Here is a 20,918-nt window from a genome sequence, read left to right as displayed (position 1 = left end):
ACCCAATGCAATATCTTGTATCATTTGCCTATAGTCTTTCCATCCATTGGACTTTCCCTCGAGCTAATCTTCAGTCATTGTTGATTTTTCTTGCGGATTTATAGCGACTAATCTTCATTAGGCGTTAATTTCTTTCTTTCTTCTATTAGAAACAATGGCAAAGAAACGGGATTTAAGTGTACTTTTGTTTTATGCTTAAATGTTTCTGTGAAAATTCCCTTCCAGAAAGGTTTAATGGATTTTTATAAATTTCGCTATGGAAATGGGTTTAAGTCACTGGAAAACTCAACTTTGTTTCAATCTCAAATGTTTCTACTATAATTTCTTAACATATTTTCCATAATTTGCTGCATGGAAATGCAGTAGCCTACTAGAAAACAGTCTTTTGTTTCATTCTCAAACATTCCAGATAATCTTTGGTGCCATTTTTATCGTTTTTGCTTTGGATATGGCAATGGAACATTGGAAAACTGTAATTTCTTATGTTCGCAAAACGTTTCTTTGATGTTTTTATGAAAATTCTATCATTCTACTAAAAGAAAATGGCAATAAAATATCAGAAAAATGTACATTAATAGATAGTTGACAACTTCTTTCATTTATAAATATGTCTATCAAACTTGTATTATATTATTATAGATTTTTGCAAGTCACATAGATATTATCGTTTTTCTACAGCATTCACTGCATTCTCATGTTCGTATAATCAAAGATAAGATTGTTTTCTCAGAAATGTATCTTTGACAGAACTTTCACTGAGTGCGGGTGAAGCTCTTTCGAGAGAACAATCTTAAAGTAACCCTCCTCCAGTGAGTGGAACCCTACTCCATCCAGCGTACTCTGTACTTTTAATCAAATAACATTTCGAGTACTCTCCAAAGCCACAAAAGCCGGATTGCCAGAGTTGTCATCCCACAAATAAAGAGGAAGGGAAAAGAAGAGGAAAAAAGAGCAAACGCATAATTCCAGTGTCAACCCAAGTGGCAGCAGAAAGTATTGATTTTTTCTTTTGCGTTTTTTATTCGGCGACTAGTTGGGAAATTCAAAAATACTCCGCACAATGCACAAACATTCACATTCTCAGCCGAGACATTTGGGGCCAACAGTGGGGTCTGGTCTGGTCTGGTACTACAGTGGGGCATAGGTATAGTCACCGCCGAGTGCGAAACAGTCCTACGGATGCGATGGCAGAGCGCGCGCCATTTGCATTCTTGGGGCAACGCCAAGCCAGGAGGAGGAGGAGCGGCAGGAGGGTACCGAGTACTTTCGTACTTTCGCATAAAAAAGTGTTGGCAACACACTCTGGCCCATTCCTGCCACAGGTCCCGGGTCGTCCCGCTCCCTTCTGACTTGTAGTTTCGGTGTGTTTTTGGCATGTTTCATTGGCAGACGAAACGCGCTTAAAATATGCAGAAAAACGAAAGAAAGAAGGTGCGGTTCTCAAGCCGAAGATGGAGATACTCTTGCTGTATTTATGGTATATAATAGATATTTGGGTGCATCTTGGGTACGATATGATGGAAAGATATTTCAATATACAGATATACGATATTTTGGGACGATATGGGAATAAAACAGTCTAAGAACTGTACTGTTCTGATGTTTCATTCTCAAAAAAGGATTTTTATTAATTCAGGGGAGCAACTGTGGTCTCTCTCTGTTCATTGCTAGCATCTGCTCAAAATCATAGAACCTTCTGCAGAAAAGGGTATAAAAAGTCGCGTCCAAAGAGCGCAGCAGGTGGAATACTGTGAAGAGCGACACAGCGGAATGAAATGGCACAGAACTGAATGGAATGGAATGGTGCGGAGTGGCTTGGATGGTGGATGGTGGATAGGGTGGGGGCAAGTTAAGTGAGTTACTACACACCCATTTTTCAATTGCTTTGTACAGCAATTGTGGATTGTGGCTGTTGTGTTTATTGTTCGCCTGATAAAATGCTGCCCGCCGTAGCAGCACCCGCAGCACCAATTGGTTTTCCTCGATATTTTCACCGAAAAATGGAGCGGAAAAGGAAGCGAAACTGAACTGAAACAGGAGCACCAGTTGTCAAAAGTACCACTGCAATGGCGTGCCAACGTCACTCCTGGTCCGTATCGTATCCTTTTTGGGAGACGACCCTTTCCCGCCCCGGCCCCCGCCTCCACCTCCGCCGCATTTCGACGCAGCGCAGTAAAGTCGCTTCAAATTTATTTTAGACCAAAGTTTTTGGAGACTACTACGGCAAATGTCGGTGTCGGGTGCCCCCAAACAAACTGTTTAGTGGCTGCGACTGACTCCTGGGCTTGTGGGTTTGTGCCACATGCGGTCTGAAGGTTAGGCCTGGTCTTCCTCTGACGGTGGGACATGCTCATTGGGCTGTGTCTGACCCTTTTGTTTTTTTTTTGTTTTCTTTTTTTTCCCATAGAATGTGATTTGTTTTGTATTTTTTCATCCTTTTTTCACTTTTGGCAAATAAAATGCTGTGGCCATAAAATGTATCTACTGTTTGGGTGGGTTTATTTATACGACAAAAAGTTGATTGTTTCTCTAAAGCTAAACGATTATTAGTTGGACAGAGAGGGGGAGGGAGAAAAGGTGAATGAAAAAAGGGGAACATCTCTGGGATTGACATTTGATTTAAGAGCCGTATCTGAACAATGAAAATAGGTTAGCATTTCGCAACGAAATATCCAAATAAATCTCAATGAACCTTCGAAAAGAATTATGTTATTTAAATCGGAATTTATGCCTGCCATATTTACCGATCAATTACCGCCTTGGGTATATCAATCAAAAGCAGAGTCTAAATCTCGAGGTGTGTCCGTCCTCCCACACACAACACAAAAAACACACCTTGTATTTAGTTAATTATTTTCTCAAAAACAATAAAAAATATTCGCTGACCAATTGGCAACTAAAATTCGCAACAAAAGTGTGCCCATAAATATTTATTATTAGTCATATGAGAATTTAAACAAATAAGAATTCCAATTCCACACCGAGGCAGGGGAGACAAGTGGAGAGAAAGAGATAGGGAGAGAGAAAGAGAAACCGGCTAAGGTTCGGCGTCACGAGAAATATGAGAAATCGACGGCAGAACAAATACAAATACAATATTATTGTGTATTGATAATTTAAGCAAACTCTGACAATAATTGATAAAGGTAAATGCCTACTGACGTCACGGAACGACGATTGCAACATTTAGTATTTTACACAATTGTGAATATCGGAACGGGGGACACCTTTGAGGGAACCGTATCTATTTATAATTTATTATCTTGAATATCTAAAGGGGGACATGACGCTCATTCCGGGTTTTGTACTTGTAAATTGCCTGCAAACAAGATATACAGAGCGAGGAATTGCACAAATCAACATATAGATTATATTTACATGGAATATTCCGATGATTCAAACGGCGGGTCTGATGCTGCTCTGCTGCTGAGTTTTCCTATTAATTTATTGCACTTTGTTCCCACTTAGCACAGCTTCAATAACGAGTTTTCCTTTCGCTCTTTTTTTGCTTTGGGTTTTAATTACTTTTTGCACTATCGCCTGGCGACTGATAAGCCCGGACACCTTATCAATGGAATTCTTTGGCCGTTTTCCAACTCTTTCGCTGATTTTTCGCCAGGCCAGCCCGTCCGCGTAAACACACACTCAAAACCGAACAGACAGAAAAACCTATTTATTTATAAATATTATCAATTTTCCTTTCTGCGAGGTTTTTCTATCACTAAAAATATAACAAAACTTTGCACCCAGAATATTTATAATTCCTTCTTTTTTTTCGTTTTACTTTTATTTGTGTGCTTGTTTGGTTTTTTTTTTTGGCACTCGAAAAGCGGGAAGAACGAGAACGAAATCGTAAAATTAAATTTTGAGCGACCTCGCGTACACCCTTCACGTTCAGCGGCCGATTTTATACTTGGCGCGATTTTCGACTCGATTCGACTCGACTCGGAAAGAGTGTGAGCTGGCACGACTTTTGCTGTTGACCGATTTATGGTATATATCTCGATCCCTGTACCTATTCTCGGGGTCCCAGAAAACTGCGTTATGTGCCTTTCCTGTTCCCTTTTTTTTTCCAATCCTTACTATCCTTTTGGGCACAGTTTTCCTGACAGTTTCATTCAAATACGCCCGCCTTCAAATGCTGCTCGGCAACAAACGCGTGTTGCTGAGAGAAAAAAAGGTATGGACAGCAAGGCAAAACGAGCTAAAAATACCAGGCATGCAACGTAAAATCCACCACAATTCCTAACATACTATGAAGTCATGGCATATAGGTCCCCTAGTTAAGGTGAGGTTTATGTTTTGTTGCTAGGCATGTTTACGCTCTCGCTCTGGACTCAGTTGCGTTACAAGAATGAGCATCGGTTCTCTTTCTCGACAAGAGAACAGCTGACTGTCAACAAGTGTTTTTAAAAAACCCGCTCTTCGGGGTTCTCTTTCGTTTTGCTTGTGGGTTATAAAGCGGCTTTTGGGGATTGAATGAACTAACACGTTATAATCGTTTAGGAGGTATATTCCTCAGGGAAAAAGGTTATAAAAACAGTCATCATAGATAGTTAAAATGGCCAAGAGAAACCCATAGCTCCCGTAATGTTAGTTCTCCCAAGAATGTAAAGCATTTACTCGTATGAGTAATTTCTACAATCTTTAAACTGGTACAATGTAGGGGGTGATATCTAATTACAAGATATTACAAATGTATATGTCCTAATGGTTTCCATAGTTAAATTAAAACCGCCTCGAGGCTGGTCTCTCAAATGGCAAACTGTCATGGGAGGAAGTCATTACAATTTACTTTGCTTCTGTTTGCATAAATGTACGAGTATTGTACACATGAAATTGAAACACGTGATCCAAGTGGAAGCCATTTGCATGCAGACGCCATAAACTGCATTGGTTGTATGTCCCTTTCACCACTTGGCACCACCCGTATCCTCTGGTCTCTGGTCTCTGGTCTCCGCTCTGCATTTCCATTTGGGTTTTGTTGGGTCTCTTCGATTAGTTTCCATTGTTGGGAGCCAGCCGGAGCCCCAGCAGAGTGATGGCATAAACAAGAGCGGCCAGCCAGTAGAATGGTGTGGAGTGGTGGAGGCTAATGGCCAGTGCAATGGCCATTGTTGCCAGTCGTCCTCCTGTTCCCCGTTCCGTCCTGTCCCGTTCCTAACCTCAAAGCAGACATCATAAATCAAAGAACAAATTTGCACTTCAAGTGCGCTTTCAATAAGTTTCCTACTGTTTCTGTTGTTGTGCAAAGTTTTGCTGTTTTTGCACTCATAAATCATAATTTAAAGTTTAAGTAGAGCTGAGCGATAGAGAGATGGAGGGACGGAGGGATGTGGGAATATATTAAACAAGACTTAATGAAAAACAAAACTTTTCTATTTGCAAAACCTGCAAATTGAAAGAAAAGTGTTTTAACAAAAAGAACCAGAGATTCCTTGAAATAAGAGACGACGAGATTTCAAGAGAGATAACGAGCGAGAGAGAGAGAGAGAGTGACATTAACGGATCAGATGACTAAACAGTCGCCAGCAGCAAATAATGATCACGAAGAATGAGGGAGGAGAAGCAGAACGTTAAAGAGGAAACTGCTATAAAAACAAAAATGGCGAAAGTTCAACGGAACTTTTTTTTGATTTCGTTTTGTTTGTTATCCAAAAGTTGTATATTTTAGCAAACAGCAAAAAAGCCCGCACAGCTGTCCCATCGTCATGGGAGAGGAGCGTGACTCGTGTGGGCCAAAGAGGAAGAGCACAGTCGGACAGATAAGAGAAGAGCGGACCGGACCGAACAGAAAGAAAACCCCGAACCACGCGATGGATGGATGCCTTATCAGCGATGCGGCAAAACGAATGAATGGCCTAAAATAGAAGGATGGATGAAATCGCAATGAACGACGCCCAAATAGAAGAGTATTCTCTATGCAGGCGGCGCAACTAATCGTCGCTCGAGGGTCGGTACCCCAGAGTCTTTTCTTTCCGTAGCATAAGCAGTTTTGATGATAACCGCGAAGTCTGTACGTCAGCCATGAATCATTCAATTTAATACAAATATTTGATATTGGCTTTGGGCGCTTGTTCTGGCCGCCGGAAGGTACGTACATAATTCTTGAGATAGGAAAATGTAAGTATGGGACATATCTGTAAGTATTTCTGGGAATTTTATATTAACATTTCTTACATAGGATAGATAGTGGCTAAGGAATTTATGTTATCTAATTATGCCAAGGGGCCTTGAAACCATTTTTGTAATAGTATTTATCCGTAATTCCAATAAAGGAATTACAGCTGATAAATAAGCACAAGCCAAAGGGAAAAGAAGAATCCCCTTTGGGATTTTTTTGTGCTCCTCATATGTAAATCATAAATACATGAAACCAAAGACTATAGACTATATTGTATAGTCTTTGATGAAACGCAGTAAATTACATGGAAATAACATGCTACAAAAAATTAACATACTTTTGGGTGTCGAATGTATGTAAACTTTGTGTAAAATATATGTAGAGTTACCATTTATGGGCTGTAGTAAAATTTATTTATTAATTGTTCATTTTTGCCTAATATATGTATATGTGTTAAACCGGACGTCTCATGCCCGTTTTGCAATAAAAAAATCTCCCTGATCAATTGAGAGTAATTTTCTCCGGAAATATCAAAAGAAAATCGCCAGAAATGTATTCGGCAACACAAACAAGGGCTGCCTGCGGGTAGCACTACTTTACCCTACTCTTGTCAGCCCCAGTCTTAAATTTATGGCCGCTGCAAACAAAAGCCAACCCAAAAAACTTGACCCAACTTAACCCGAAAGCTGAACTCAGCTAATTGCCGAAAAATTGAAACAAAAACCACGACACCAAAAACGAGGAGAGCAAAATAAATAGCAAAGAGCGCACGCAGTAATTTATGCATTGCGGTAAAGGGCGCACACACACACACAGCCATAGAGAGGAGATTTAGGTAGGGAGAGGGAATTATAGAGGTTGCCCTAGGCCCAGATGAGGTGTCAATTGCCCCGCCAGGTAGAAATAATATACTACTATAGTGGAGAGCCCCGACCCCGACCCCAGGCAATGAAACCCAAATTATGCGTAATAAACCGTGGCGAAAATTTGTGCGGAATCAGCGAAACGTTTTGGAAAATATGCAAAGGGCCAGCCAGGCCAAAGGGCATGGCAATAGTAGAGGACTGAGTATTGTAGAGGATTAGCGGTGTTTGTTTAAAACAGTTTCAGCCATCTAAAAATAGCCATTGCTACACTCGCACAGTTCTAGACCTAATTAAAGGCACTCCACACTATCAGCCATTGAATGCACTTGGGGCTTTGCGGATGTTCTTTATCAGTTTGATAAGATTCCAATCAATTTCATAACCTACTCAACAAATTTTTGCTATATTTCATTCATAAAACAACAGTTTTACTCCCTATTACCTACGATAGCCCACATATAAACGGTCTTATCATTTACTGAGTCACTTGGCAGCGTAGCGCACTTATTCACTCACCTTGATTTTGGTTTTGTTTATAATCCTACGATATAGAAACTTGTACATGGCCCAGCAGCAGCAGCAGCAGAGGCAAAAATAACAATTTTTGTGACTTTAATCACGTTCTTTCACAGACACACACTCACACGCGGAAATAACAATTATTTAGCAAACAAAAATAATAACAATTTTACAGTCGCTGGGCACCAACTTGAACGCTCAGCGTGGGTTGGATAGAGAGACGATATGTACAGACGGACGATCGACGAGCGTTGCTTTTCCTCCTACTCCCGCGAAAACGTCATTGATGACTAAGCGAAAGAAACGGGTCGCGACTCGCGAGATATGAGTTATGTTATGAGAGCGGCAGAGCAAATTCCGTTCCATGCATTTTGCATGCGTTTCACGCACAGGAGCGAAGTTTACTTAAGAGCAGGTAGACGACAGACAGGGCCGGCTGCATACGGGATAACACTATAAAAGATGTTGAGCACGACAGAGATAAGGACAGGACTCTTGAAATTCTTTGCAGATGTGGTACCGATCCGATCTGGGCGGTTTCGTCTTATGTAGTGACTGCTGTTGTTCTCTTTTCAACTTTCGCTGCACATTAATTGGTGGCCCAACTATTCCCCCCTTGAATACGCCACTGGGCTGATCGGTGTCTCTGCATTTGCAGCTACTTTTTCTCAGGCTTTGAATTCGGAGAGCAGTGCGGCGGCTCCCACGTTGTTATTGGCGAGCGTCAACGCAAATACATAAAAAGCGCAAATGGCAAAAATAGCCATAAAACCATAAAATGTCAACCCAAAAAGTTCAAAGATGAGCTTCGCGACAGCGACATCGACGGGCCGGCACACTCCACGCGATAACGGCACTATTTTTACTGCATTGTTTTTTGCCTGCTGTGCAGTGTGCGGCCAGAAGAATGCCAATGAGGAAATGTCAAGACGGGTATAAAACGAAGAAGCGCCGCTAAAAGCCATTAAAGACAATCAAATAAATTTACAACAATAAAATGTGTATATTCAAAGCGAAATGTGAACAAACTAATTAGCTTTTAGAGGAAGAACGGGATCAGACAAAGAGAGATAGAGAGATAGAAGATTAACAAGTAGAAGAAGAAGCATATGGAGAGCGACAGGCAGGTGCCCAGAGAAGATGAGAGGCTTGACATTTGCATGGAGAGGTGAAGGCTTTGCAAAAATGAACCAGCAATCAGCAGAGGGGGGGGGGGGGGGGGGGGGGGGGGCAAAGAGGAATAAGAATAGGTCGGTGCTGACAGTTCTGATCGGTCAGTTTAGCTTTGTCGAAGTTAGTAAGCAATCTAGCCGTTTCCAAGCCAGAGCTGAATATAATAATACAACGAGAAGACAGCGCTGGTCGTTCAGCTGTCTTTCACACATACATACAAATACATAAGTTAATATCCAACATAGTAGGTAGTATTATATTCTCTTAGTTACAAAATCTAGCTTCTTTCAAGCCATTATCTTTGGGCACCACTGTTTGGCCACTCACCTGTATTTCTAATAAAAGTTCCTGCTTCTTGCGTCGCAGCTCTATCAGTAGCTTCTGCTGCTCCGGCGTTAGTTCTGCAAACAAAAGAAAGAGACGGGACACTTTTTTGGTTAATTGGAACGCAGCAGAAGCGAAGCGCAGCTGCAGCAACAACAACACATTCCAGCAGCACGCACCCACACACACACACACGCATACACAGAAATACACGCACGCACTCTCGCATACACTATTCATTTTGGCTGCATCTGATGCCTGCCTGCGCAGAAGCGAGATGGCAAATGGGCGGCCTGTGACGTAGAACTCTGGTCCGTTCAATCAATAAACTTTGTTTTTTGCTTATCTCCGCTCTCTTCCTTCACGCACAATGGGCGACTAATTGTGTAAATTGACTTATTAGCTGTAATTTAGCATTTGGGGATTATTATTAATTCAATTGAAGGCCAGAGTAAATGAGAACACTCGCATACACATGCACACACACAGAAACACGCACACGTAGATTGCTTGTTGCTTCATTAAATTTTTAGTACGGGACTCGCCCCATTCCATTTTCATGCATTTTTCAAGGCATTTTCCCACTTATTTTACACAATTTCACTCGGATACTCCGGATTTAGGATAATCCGCGCGCACTGGGGCTTCTGGCACTGGATTTTGCTTTCGTTTCGTTTCGTTTACCTGGCATCGAGAATTCACTGCGCCCCTTTGAAACGGCACCATACGATCTGTTGTCGAAATTGTCCATGGCGCTTATCATTGTGAAGCACGTGACCACACTATTAAAATATAATTTGACTAAAGTTACTCGAGTTTCCTAGAATTTTCATTGATTAAATTGTGATTATTGTGATAATAAACAAAAAGTCAACACCTCCTGTGTGACCGAGGATTTATCGAAAAGATATATACCGAAACATACCGTCTTACTTTAAAAATATACCGTAAATATACTGACGAGCTCAAGTTCTATTATACATATTCCTCGTTTTTGATATTCCGTGGAATATAACTAGCTCGCTAAGACCTGAGGGTCTGAACTCATAATTGTATCCGATTATAACATCAATTTCCTACAAGACTGGTTGATAAATGGTTTATAAGATAAGGTTTAAGCAATACCGGTGAACAAAAATGTCCACTAAATTAATTTCTTTACATAGTAACTACACGCTAACTACACATTTGCTACATATTAACAACATTTTCATGTAATTACCAAAGGCGACACCTGAAGGGGAAATGTGCACCGAAATGTGACGAATACGATATCAAAGGTATCGATATATCGCATACCTAAAACACATTTTTACTATTGAACTATCGATATCTAGCTTCCCAAGGCGAAAAATGCCAAATAAAATATGGAAATAGAAAATTCTGTGAGAAAACCTGCTCAAATGATTGGAAATTACTCAAAGGAAAGGTTAAAAGTAATAAATAAATTCCGGATTTAACTATTTTTTCTGGCCGAAAAACAATCATTAGGTGGCAACTCTGCGAACATATGTGCAGACATCGATAATTACTTACAATTTTTTGAACAGAATATTTCTGGAAATTTCGACTCGCTGAAGACTTGCAAACAACGCGAAAGAAGCCACCGAAACCACTGCCGGACCAGTGACGAGCCAATTCCATTGCATCCTTTCATTCAGCAGTAGCAAATCGCCGACAAACAAAGCATAAACGATGGCCAAATGGGGAGAAGGAGATCCTCGTTGGATTGTCGAGGAGCGTCCCGACGCCACCAACGTGAACAACTGGCACTGGACGGAAAAGAATGCAACGCCCTGGTCCAAGGAGAGATTGCATCAATTGTTCAAGGACTTCAAAATAGGCAAGTCATCACGCTGGGGCAGGGGGGGCACTGCAACAAAAATTCTAACCTAAAACACCCGTGCGTTTGCGTGCGTCTCGTTTCTGCAGACCAAAGCGACATCGAATGCGTGGTCGAGGCGGTGGACAAGTGCCAGGGCGAGGCCACCGTCAACAATCGCAAGGGCAAGCTGATATTCTTCTACGAGTGGGAGCTGGTGCTCAAGTGGTCCGGTCAGCTCCTGAAGAACAGCAAGCTCTCGCACAAAGGGAAGCTGACCATTCCCAATCTCTCGGAGGAGAACGACCTGGAGGATGTGGAGATAACGGTGACCATCGATGAGTCCAACGACGAGTCTGAGACCCTCAAGCAATTCATGTACAATGTCGGGCGGGATAGCATTCGGAAGCAGCTGGGCGTCTACATCAAGGAACTGAAGGAGGAGTACTCCAAGAACTTGATTCTACCAAAGAAGGGCGAAGAGGGCGGCAACTCCATCAACAATGCCAGCCTAAATGATGCTAACAATGCCAAGAATGCGGCCCAAAGGGCAGCAGCAGCCGCGGCCGCTGCCGTAGCAACACCCAAGGCCAGCGACTCCTCGAAGGTGGGGTGTAAGCTGGACGTGCGCACGCTCTCGATGACCGAGGAGTTCCACTGCAACGCCAATGATCTGTACAATGCCCTCACCAAACCCGATATGGTCTCTGCCTTTACACGGGCGCCCGCCAAAGTCGATCCAGTGCGCGGTGGAGAGTGAGTTTCCTGATCCGTTGATCTCCTGATGATGGTAACTAAAGGGTTTCCTCCTTTTCTTGCAGATTTGTTCTTTATGGCGGCAATGTTTTTGGCAAATTTGAGGAGCTCATCCCAGGGAAGAAGATCCAACAGAGCTGGCGTCTGAAAAACTGGTCATCTGGACACTTTTCAAATGTACTCATAGAGCTAGAGGAGACTGTAAGCAGACACTGATAATATCGTGATTTCAGAGTATTATTCATCTTCCATCCCACCTTTTCTTTCGCAGTCCAATAGCACCATGATGACGCTCCAGCAGACCGGTATTCCCGCCTCCGAGTACAATGCAATGAAAACGAATTGGCAAAGATACTACTGGCATAGCATCAAGCAGACCTTTGGCTTTGGCACCTCCATTGCAGATTCCTTATAAGCGAAAAGGTTCACTTTAGAAGCAGAATATGTTAGATTGGATTGGGGCTCCTTTACTGTCTGTTCTGCCTGAAATTCACTCATTTCCGTAGCTATAAATTCTGTTATTCTTGCAATAATTCTTTAATTCGACAAAAATCGATCGTCGCCTCGTTTACAGCAGCTAATACAGTAAAGTCACACCCACTATCTTCAAAACTAAGCAAACTTCACATGAACTTCACGCTTCGCTTCGAGACATTGATTTCATACATTGAAAAAATTCAAAATTAAATAAAACAAGAAATCTGAAAAATATAATTGATAATTTCATTTAGATAGAATCTACTCTATAACGAAATCTGTAATTATAATCCTGATATATCTAATGTCGGTCTAATTGTAAAATAACAGAATTCTGGTTAAAAGAGAATACATTATCCAATGAAAAAATCTTTTTGTTATTATTGATTTAAGAAGACTCTACGAAGAGTATATGGAACCACTCGTAAACCCCATCCAGATGAAAAGTTTGGGGTTGAAGGATGACAATAAGCATCGGTGGTTCAGTGGTAGAATGCTCGCCTGCCACGCGGGCGGCCCGGGTTCGATTCCCGGCCGATGCAGCAATCCTTTTTTTGGATATTCTTTGTTCTTTGAATATCAATAAGGGATCTGCTATAATTTTGTGGTTTTTATAGAAGATAAACTTGAATTTAATGGAAGTTTAGCTTCAAATTGGTGAGCTGTTGCCTTTAAGATCCATTCTATAGCTAAACCTTTTGCTGAAGAGGAAAAAGAATCTCAACCTCGAGAATTTGAAAGCAGAGGACACTTAAAGAGCATCCCTTAAGATCAATTTTACATCTAGAACTATCAAAAAACAGAAAACCTAATAATATTTAAGGGCGATAGTGATTTAATGTGTACATATGATGGTAATTACTTAGCTACTATCTTTCTCGGGAATTTGGAAGTAGAACTCCTAAGTATTGATGGTTCATTTGTAGAAGGCCTTTGCTTAAGATACACTTCTCATCTAAAACTACTGAATACAGAGGAACTAATAGAAATACCTTAGCTACTGAAAGTATTATCAGTAAGAGTGGATTATGCTAATTTTAGGCCACTTTCGAAGGTATCTATAGTCTATATTTAAGAAAAATATGAAGCTCAAAGTTCAAGATCGAAAGTTATGAAACGGAAGACACCGAAGCATCGGTGGTTCAGTGGTAGAATGCTCGCCTGCCACGCGGGCGGCCCGGGTTCGATTCCCGGCCGATGCAACCTTCTTTTTTTGTTTCCAATCAAAGATCATATATAATTTCACGTCTATGATAATCTTATCACATATAAGAACCCACCAGATAGTCCAAGATTTATATAGTTTTGATAGGGTAATTTTTGTCATTTTGAATAATGATACCTTAACTTTATGAACGTGCATTCTGACGCAATAAAATATGAAGCATCGGTGGTTCAGTGGTAGAATGCTCGCCTGCCACGCGGGCGGCCCGGGTTCGATTCCCGGCCGATGCATTGCTATATTTTTTATTTAATTTTTTACATTTCTATGAGCAGAAGCCCCACCCTAGTTCTTTTGGTGCGTTGTCAAATGTCTCTTATATTCCTGATAGTTGTTGGTCTTGTAAATCTCCTTAGATTTCTGTTCCGTGCACTTTTTACACTCGTACATGAATTTGCCAGGATGCATGCTCGTTTTCATCACGTGTTTGCGTAGATTGTCGATGTTTTTGCATTGGAAAATGCAGTGGGGACACTTGTGGCGCCTCTCATCCGAGTGACTGATTGAGTGCCGTCGGAGTTTGTCCTTGCTGCGGGCCCTGAACTCGCACTGATCGCAGGGGAACCACTTGTCCTGCTCCTTGCCATGGACCGACTTGAGGTGCCTAAAAAGAGGAAGAGAACGTAAGAAGAGCAAAGCCATATTTAAAATCTCAACGCTTGATTAGGCGGTAAATTCCAGTGGCGGCTTGTCCCGCCACCGCAGTCAGAACTAATTGCTAATTTCGCATTCGAATCGCACGCTCGAAATCAAAATACGAGTAAGTTGGCAATTGGCAATTGCCTTTCGGCCAGCAGGAGCCGCTGAAGCAGCAGCAGCACAAGCAGCAGCCGCCAATCCGGACTTGGCTTAGATGGCGATCAGTTTTTTCGGGCAAAGAGCGGGAAACAAATATTGGGAAATGGGGGAATGGGTCGATCGTACACGACTGTACTGATGAGCTACGGTAGCTCTCGAGCTATTGCTCTTTGCTCTCTTCGCACGTGTGTGCCTCGACAAAAACGTTGCAACTACAAAAAACGCACGTTGGTCGGAGCAAAGATGAGTAACGGCCATACATTTTTATAGAATAATAGAGCTACCAGGACGAATCCCTGAAGTGTTAGAAGGCCCTCTGTACAATGTGTCTCGACAAAAACTTTAATTCCGGTACCCTTCCACATGCTTTAACCAATATGCCCCACCTTGGAGTCCCAGGAGGCACAGTCTCACTCACACGATTTCAGTTACGCGCCTTCAATTATACCCCAATGCTCCTCCAACCAACTGTAGGACTGTAGGCTCCAGTTGCTCCTACTCTGTGCTGTGTGTGTGTGTGTGTGTGTGTGTGTGTGTGTGTGTGTGTGTGTGTGTGTGTGTGTGTGTGTGTGTGTGTGTGTGTGTGTGTGTGTGTGTGTTGTGTCCACTCGACTTATCAGCTACTGTCCAAACCGAGGACTCACAATTAATTGCCAATGTTTTTTTTTTGTTTTTGTTTTTTTTTTTGGTATTGGAATCTGTGTGAAATCTCAAGCTTCGAATAAACAGAAAAACTTGAACAGAAACAGAGCGTAGGGAGAGAGACGAACGGACGAACGCGACTCGCGGTAGGCTTAATTAGCGGCAAGTAATGGAGCTTCCAGGAGGAGCTGCAGCAGCAGCCAGCCCCAGAAGTTGTAGGAGGTTTTCCCTGTACCTCACGCTCTGTGTTGAATGCCGCCGCCTAAAAGAAACCTCTCGAAACGAGGCCGAGAGATGCCTTTTTGGCTGCGCTTTGAAATTCCTGGATCAGCAGCAGGGCCAACCTTTTGATAGCTAATTGAAGATCTCCAAAGGGAGTTAAGCGCATCACAGAGCCACAGTTCTCTCTCCCTCTCTCTCTCTCTCTCAGTCTGTCTGTCTGTCTCTCTGGATCTGGAGAAGATTTATGCAAGCCCGGTTTTTTGGGTTGAGGTCAAAAGTTTTGCGTATTTTTAATGAGGCACCACATTTTGTGGTGTTCTTTGAACGAATTCATTAACTTTTTCGGCAGATAAATTCGGGAGAGTAATCAAAATTCAGGGAAATCTTTAAAAAGAGATCAATCAGGAGGCAAATATCTTTCTATGACATTCCTTTCTTTCGTTCGACTATGAAATTTTGATGTTTAATCGCCCCCATTCAATCGTCAAGCCAAAGCCAAAGGTTAAGGTGATCAAGGGTATTAACCATTATCCACCCAACATTTAAATTTGCTGTCTGCACGGCAGAGTACAAAAGAAGCCAAATGTCGTACCCATCAAAGCGATCGAGGCGATCGAAGCGACGAGGAAGACGACGACGACGACGTCGATCCTCCACGTCCAGAGTAGAGTCCCCCAATGCCACTTACAACTGTGTATCCAACTCTTTTCTTTTCTTTCCTTTTTTCTTTTTGTTGTTGTTTTTGTTGCTTTCTTGGGGCGGACAGCTGCAGCACAGTGGCTGCTGCAGCCAACACACAGTGGCACTACCCATATTGCCGGCAATTTGGCCCTGAACTGATCGTCGGGATTCGGAGAGCAGCATTGGAAATATTACAAGAATTCAATGCGCATATCAAAGGCGATCGATAAGTCACGATTTTGTTGGAGACGACTGCTCCCACTCCCTACTACATGCAACGTCCATTGGGGCAAGCTCTTCTCTGTCGCTGGACTGGACCCGGGCTCTTCGGTTGCGACTGTGACTGGATCTGGGACTGCGACTTGTACTGGGACTGGCTGCTGCCTGCTGCCTGGTGCTGCCTGCCTGCCTGCCTGCCGCTTGTTGTTTTCATCAATTTATGCAATTGCCGTTCAAAGTCTGCAATTATGGATGACATTTTTGCTCTTGTTGCCTCTTTTTTTTTGCTCCTTTTCTTCTTCTTCGTTTTGTTTTTTATTTAAGAAATTCAAATTCGTGTAGAAAATGTCGCTCGTTTATTTTGTTAGCTGCAATTGTCTTTTTGCTGCCTTGTGGGTTTGGTTTGGGTTTTCTTTCTTTGTAAGTCCTGATTAGCATTTTGTAGATTAGTAATAGGGCAGCCACATAGTCGGAGGAGCTCTCCCGGTGCTGCCTGGACCTCGCCCCATAGCCAAAAAAAAACGCAATTCAGGGGTAATATGTGTGTGTGTGTGTTTGTGTGTGTGTGTGGGAGAGGATAATGAATTGCCAAGTAATTGAATGGAAATACATTTTGCGGGGGAATATCGAGAGTGCCATAATACTTATTTCCAAGGGTTATTGGAGAAGGGGTTTCAGACTATTTTTGAGGTCACCTTTTTATGGGATTAAGGGAATTGAAATTGAGTATGTTGGAAATAAAGATGTATCAATTGAAAATACAACAAATAATAAATATGCTAATCCATAAAATAAAATTTTTTTAAAACCTAGTAAATCCTCATTTGGGACCTTATTTTGCGAGTTACTCTACTAGTAGTAGAGTATCATATTATTAGTTGAAAGATAGCCAATAGATCATTCAACAGTCGGAAATGGTGTTGCATCAACAAAAGATTCAGGCGCTTGTGCCTCGAAAAAACGCTCCACTACACTAAGAGAAAAATGGCATAGAAAAAAGAATACACACTCATATTTTAAATTAAATATTCTAATTTTAAATACAAAAATAGTGAAGTTAAATATATTTCAGTTTACTCTAAATACAAATATTAAAAGTATTTTTATTTCAAGGCCCGTTATAGATCAAACTATGAATAAAACACTTTGAAATAAATATAATATTAATTTTTAGAAAATGTATTTAATTTAAATATAAAATACATATATTTTTGTAAACTAGTGGGCATGCCCCCTGCGGGCCTTGATTACTTTTTAATATAATAAAAAGATTTGAAATATATTTAAATAAAATATTTGCATATTAATACAAAAATTTAATTGAAAGAAAAACACTTTCCTTTTACAATCTGCACTCTTGCTGAATACAATTTTTAAATCTAAGTGTAGATGTTCAAATTTCAATGTTTTTTTCTCTGAGTGTAAGTCGTAAGAGCTTTTCCCCGCAATTTAACCGAAAGTTAAAGCTATATTGAAACTATATTTTGATGGAAATTTCACTCACCTTTTCAAATGCACTTCGCTCTTTCCCACATACTTGCATTCGTCCCTGTCGCACTTGTGTTTTCCCTGGGAATGAGAGGCCAAATGGATGCGGAGGCTCACCTGGGTAGCACCCGAATATGTACAGTCCGCGACATGACAGCGAAAGCTACGATCCACAGTCGCGGCATGGCTCTGCTCGTGATGCTTTTGGGAGCTATTAGAAAAAAGAATACAAAATGGAAACAAAAATTAAAGTCTCTTGAACGTCTGTCGCATATTTGCATCACTTTTTGTGCGGCAGAGATCTTGGTACGGCCTACGTTTTGTGCAGATCTCTGCTGTCCTTGTACGTTTTTTTTTTCTTTTTCTCCTTTTGGAATTGGGAAATTTTTTAATTACATTAAATCAAAGCAAAAGTAATTCGCACCAAAGTCACGTTTCACTCCGACACGAGGCACGTCCAAATCCAACAAAAACCTTGGACAGCAGACCAGAACAGGGCACGGAACAGGCATTGACCAGAAACGGGCATGGACCATGGACCGTGGACCATGGAGCAGACCTAAGCTCTAGTCCCACTCCCAGGCTTTGGGGCCATGTTCACGTTTGTGTCCATCTAGTTCCAGTCAAAAGGACCCGCAAAATGCAAATGCAAACTCTCTCGTAGGCTAAAAACTTTTCTGCACATCAATTACGGATGCTAATTAATCGAAACAGCTGAGAACAGAACTCGCTTGGAGTCGTTGGCATTGGCATTGGCGTTGGCGTTGCTGATGGAGGAGTTTTTTTGGGGCTTGTTTTTTTTTTTTTGGTAGGGGTAATGGGGCAACGTTCGACTTTAAATGAGGCAAGACAGGCATTAGTTTGTCAATAGAACTGTATGCATCTACGTGTCTATGTATAGTAGGTGATGGGATTGATTTAACATTGATTTTCTCTCATTTGTTTTTGGCTTGAGGGGTAGTTCTTTCTGCTTTATTCTACAACTACAATAGCTTTAAATTAACCAAAGTAGAAAGATTAGGCAATTGAAATGGATTGTGTATAAGTAATTGGGTAATGGGCTTCACTATTGTAGAGATTTCTGAGTAGTTTTAACAGAAAGACCTACTGTACTACCGTGTAGATATAATATTTACTTTCTTCCTATAATTCAATCAAGCTTTTCTTTGACGAGACTTTAAATGAACTGAAGAACATGGGATTGCGTTTAAGCAAAGATTATATACGATGAAATGTATAATAAATCTCATAGAATCACAACTGTTCAACGATTCCCATTCTCTTCTTGGATCTCGTTGCCTTCAAACTTATTCCCTTTGCCGTGATATGTGTTCTATCATCTGTAATCTATAATCTATAACCTGAAATCTTTTGTTTGATTGTACTTATCGGACGTTTAACTGTGCAAAAAATGAAAACTTTTCAATGTTTCGTTAAACAAAAATTAGGTCGTAGGCCTGAATGAGTGGCTTACTTCCCCATACTTGGTTTTTGAAATATACATATGAACATATGTACCTCCAAAATCTTTTTTAAAAATTCTCCAAAAATTTTACAAAAATGTATGGGTGGAACAAAAAATTGCATGACCTTTCACAGGATTTTTTGTCGTGTTTAAAGTACCAATTAACTGTCGTAAATATTCCCAACATTCTATCAAAGTTTTCTCTTAGAATTTTTTGGAGTATTTGAACATATTTATACCCGATACTCAAAATGAGTATTGGGGTATATTAGATTTGTGGTAAAAGTGGATGTGTGTAACGTCCAGAAGGAATCGTTTCCGACCCCATAAAGTATATATATTCTTGATCAGCATCAATAGCCGAGTCGATTGAGCCCTGTCTGTCTGTCCGTCTGTCCGTCCGTCCGTCCGTCCGTCCCCTTCAGCGCCTAGTGCTCAAAGACTATAAGAGCTAGAGCAACGATGTTTTGGATCCAGACTTCTGTGATATGTCACTGCTACAAAAATATTTCAAAACTTCGCCCCGCCCACTTCCGCAGCAACTCACAACGTTCCCCCTCGTTTCTTCCCGTTATCTACGGATCATTTCAGTATATTTTCATTAGTGTTTTTAGTGATATTTGAGTATCTTCTTTCTCACTTATCTTGGGTTTAAATCAGCATATTTGCTTTGGTTTAGTCAGGACTACTGAGACATCAAGTTAGTTCAATTTTCTTATCAACTTCCTGAAGCCAAAATGTTCCCAATATCTTCTCCTTAGAGTCGCCCATCTAAAGCTGAAATTTCAGACAGCTCATCCCATCAGAGCACACTAATTTCCTTAGCCTCATTTGGGATTCAGGGAAGAAAAAGATTCTTCTTAATAATGCGCGGCATTAACAAAGTTTCAATCTTTAATCTAAATTCCTGTTACGGCCAAGCACCCCAGCCACCAGCCACCCAGACAACAGATTGGGGGAGTAAGGTGGGTGGGCGTGAAGTTAAGGGCTATGGGGCGTGGCCAGTCGGAGGATGGGGGGTGTTCTGGAGGTACGACAACATTGTCATGCATTTCTAATGATGCCATCGCGAAGGCTAAGGCGAAGGCGAGGAGGGCGAGGCGAGGGCGAAAGCGTGGAAGCAATGGGCGTCGTCGTTGATATGTGAAATGTCACTTTGTATGGAGTTTGAATAGGAACGACAACGGGACAACGCGACAGCGAGACAGCGACACAACAGGATGACAAGAAGGAAAAGCCCTTCCTTTCTCCAGCTCCCAAGATATTGCAAGACTTGACAAAAGGATGCCATTTCACCTGCAGGAGTTTGCCGTAAATTGCTCTTGTTGTTGCTGCTGCCGCTGCTGCTTCTGTTCTGCGAAGGATCCAAAGGATAATGGTAGCGGGAGCCCCCCCGTAACATAATGCTGAAAGAAAGCAGAGCGAATTAGATGCAACAACAACAACAACAACAACAGCGACAGCGGAACAACAACAGAATTATCTCTCTCTTTTCGCAGCGCATTTCCCCAGTTGTATTTTCTCGTCCAAACATTAACTTTTATTTCCTCAAATGCATTTTCCAGACTCCCATCTTTCCGTAAGTTCTCCAGTTTTCTCTGGCCCATAACCGTCCGTCTCGCTAATATGTTTGTCTTTCTCTCTGCTCTGGAGTAAAAAGAGACAGAGAGATATGTTCATGGGTCCAGAACAGGCAACATTACCTGTAAATTGAATGGATTGCAATGAGGGGAGGAGCTGTAGGAGAAGCTGGAGCTGTAGCTAATTTGAGGCAGGTGGCAGAGGCGCTAAACAAACCAATTATAACTCAAATACGTGGCAACAGCATCAGCTAGAATAAACGGGAGAATAGTGGCGAAAACTGAGAGGAAACCAGAAGAGAACTACAAGATAGGCAAAACTTTCGTAGAAAGATTTCAGAGTGAATCAAGCAACAAAAGAAACGTGGTCTTAGGGAAAATGAGAAGCCTTTGAAAAGATATTTAGAGAAAGTAGGAAAGCAGAAAGCAACATCTATTTCGCAGAAAAATAGACTAAATAATCACGATGTAATGCCATCACCGATTTAGCAGAATCGTTTCACAAATCAAAGCTCCTTTAATGAAGAAAAAAAGATAGCT

At 41.5% G+C, this 20,918-nt stretch overlaps 3 protein-coding genes and 3 non-coding genes across 9 annotated transcripts in view; 4 read left to right on the top strand and 2 right to left on the bottom strand.

Annotated features, from left to right (window-relative positions):
• LOC108162736 (cytohesin-1) overlaps positions 1 to 9,888 on the bottom strand; it is a 38,267-nt gene extending 28,379 nt beyond the window's left edge. Inside the window, exons 1-2 of one of the 3 annotated variants that reach the window (XM_017297612.2) lie at positions 9,691 to 9,888; positions 9,010 to 9,083 (exon numbers count right to left, since the gene is read on the bottom strand). In XM_017297612.2, coding sequence (XP_017153101.1) covers positions 9,010 to 9,083; positions 9,691 to 9,769 — 153 coding nt within the window. In that variant the 5' untranslated portion in view covers positions 9,770 to 9,888. Of the gene's footprint in view, positions 1 to 3,378; positions 3,963 to 7,506; positions 7,806 to 9,009; positions 9,084 to 9,690 lie in introns of those variants that run through there. The other 2 variants (XM_017297613.2, XM_017297611.2) reach the window with 2 other exon arrangements.
• Positions 9,889 to 10,398: 510 nt separating this feature from the next.
• LOC108162303 (activator of 90 kDa heat shock protein ATPase homolog 1) lies at positions 10,399 to 12,280 on the top strand. Of its 2 annotated transcripts, XM_017296971.2 has the most exons (5): positions 10,399 to 10,497; positions 10,557 to 10,849; positions 10,939 to 11,584; positions 11,650 to 11,785; positions 11,856 to 12,280. In XM_017296971.2, the coding sequence occupies exons 2-5, from the start codon at positions 10,702 to 10,704 to the stop codon at positions 11,997 to 11,999; spliced, it is 1,074 nt and encodes a 357-aa protein (XP_017152460.1). In that variant the 5' UTR covers positions 10,399 to 10,497; positions 10,557 to 10,701; the 3' UTR covers positions 12,000 to 12,280. The 2 variants fall into 2 exon arrangements, with proteins under 2 accessions (XP_017152460.1, XP_017152459.1); XM_017296970.2 differs by lacking the exon at positions 10,399 to 10,497 and having other exon boundaries at positions 10,507 to 10,849.
• Positions 12,281 to 12,532: 252 nt separating this feature from the next.
• Trnag-gcc lies at positions 12,533 to 12,603 on the top strand. Its single transcript has one exon. It is a non-coding gene; the product is annotated as a tRNA-Gly (tRNA).
• Positions 12,604 to 13,192: 589 nt separating this feature from the next.
• On the top strand, positions 13,193 to 13,263 carry Trnag-gcc. Its single transcript has one exon. It is a non-coding gene; the product is annotated as a tRNA-Gly (tRNA).
• Positions 13,264 to 13,293: 30 nt separating this feature from the next.
• The window catches only part of LOC108162299 (zinc finger protein 700), a 40,604-nt gene continuing 32,979 nt past the window's right edge, over positions 13,294 to 20,918 (bottom strand). Inside the window, exons 4-5 of the mRNA XM_017296965.2 lie at positions 17,350 to 17,544; positions 13,294 to 13,887 (exon numbers count right to left, since the gene is read on the bottom strand). Of these exons, the coding sequence (XP_017152454.1) occupies positions 13,569 to 13,887; positions 17,350 to 17,544 (514 nt within the window). The 3' untranslated portion in view covers positions 13,294 to 13,568. The remainder of the gene's footprint in view (positions 13,888 to 17,349; positions 17,545 to 20,918) is intronic.
• On the top strand, positions 13,446 to 13,516 carry Trnag-gcc. The gene has a single exon. It is a non-coding gene; the product is annotated as a tRNA-Gly (tRNA).

The sequence above is a fragment of the Drosophila miranda genome, chromosome 4 (assembly GCF_003369915.1).
Source record: "Drosophila miranda strain MSH22 chromosome 4, D.miranda_PacBio2.1, whole genome shotgun sequence".
Lineage (NCBI taxonomy): Eukaryota > Metazoa > Arthropoda > Insecta > Diptera > Drosophilidae > Drosophila > Drosophila miranda.
The sequence above is the reverse complement of the archived record's forward strand: the minus strand, read 5'-3'. Positions and strand labels throughout refer to the sequence as shown.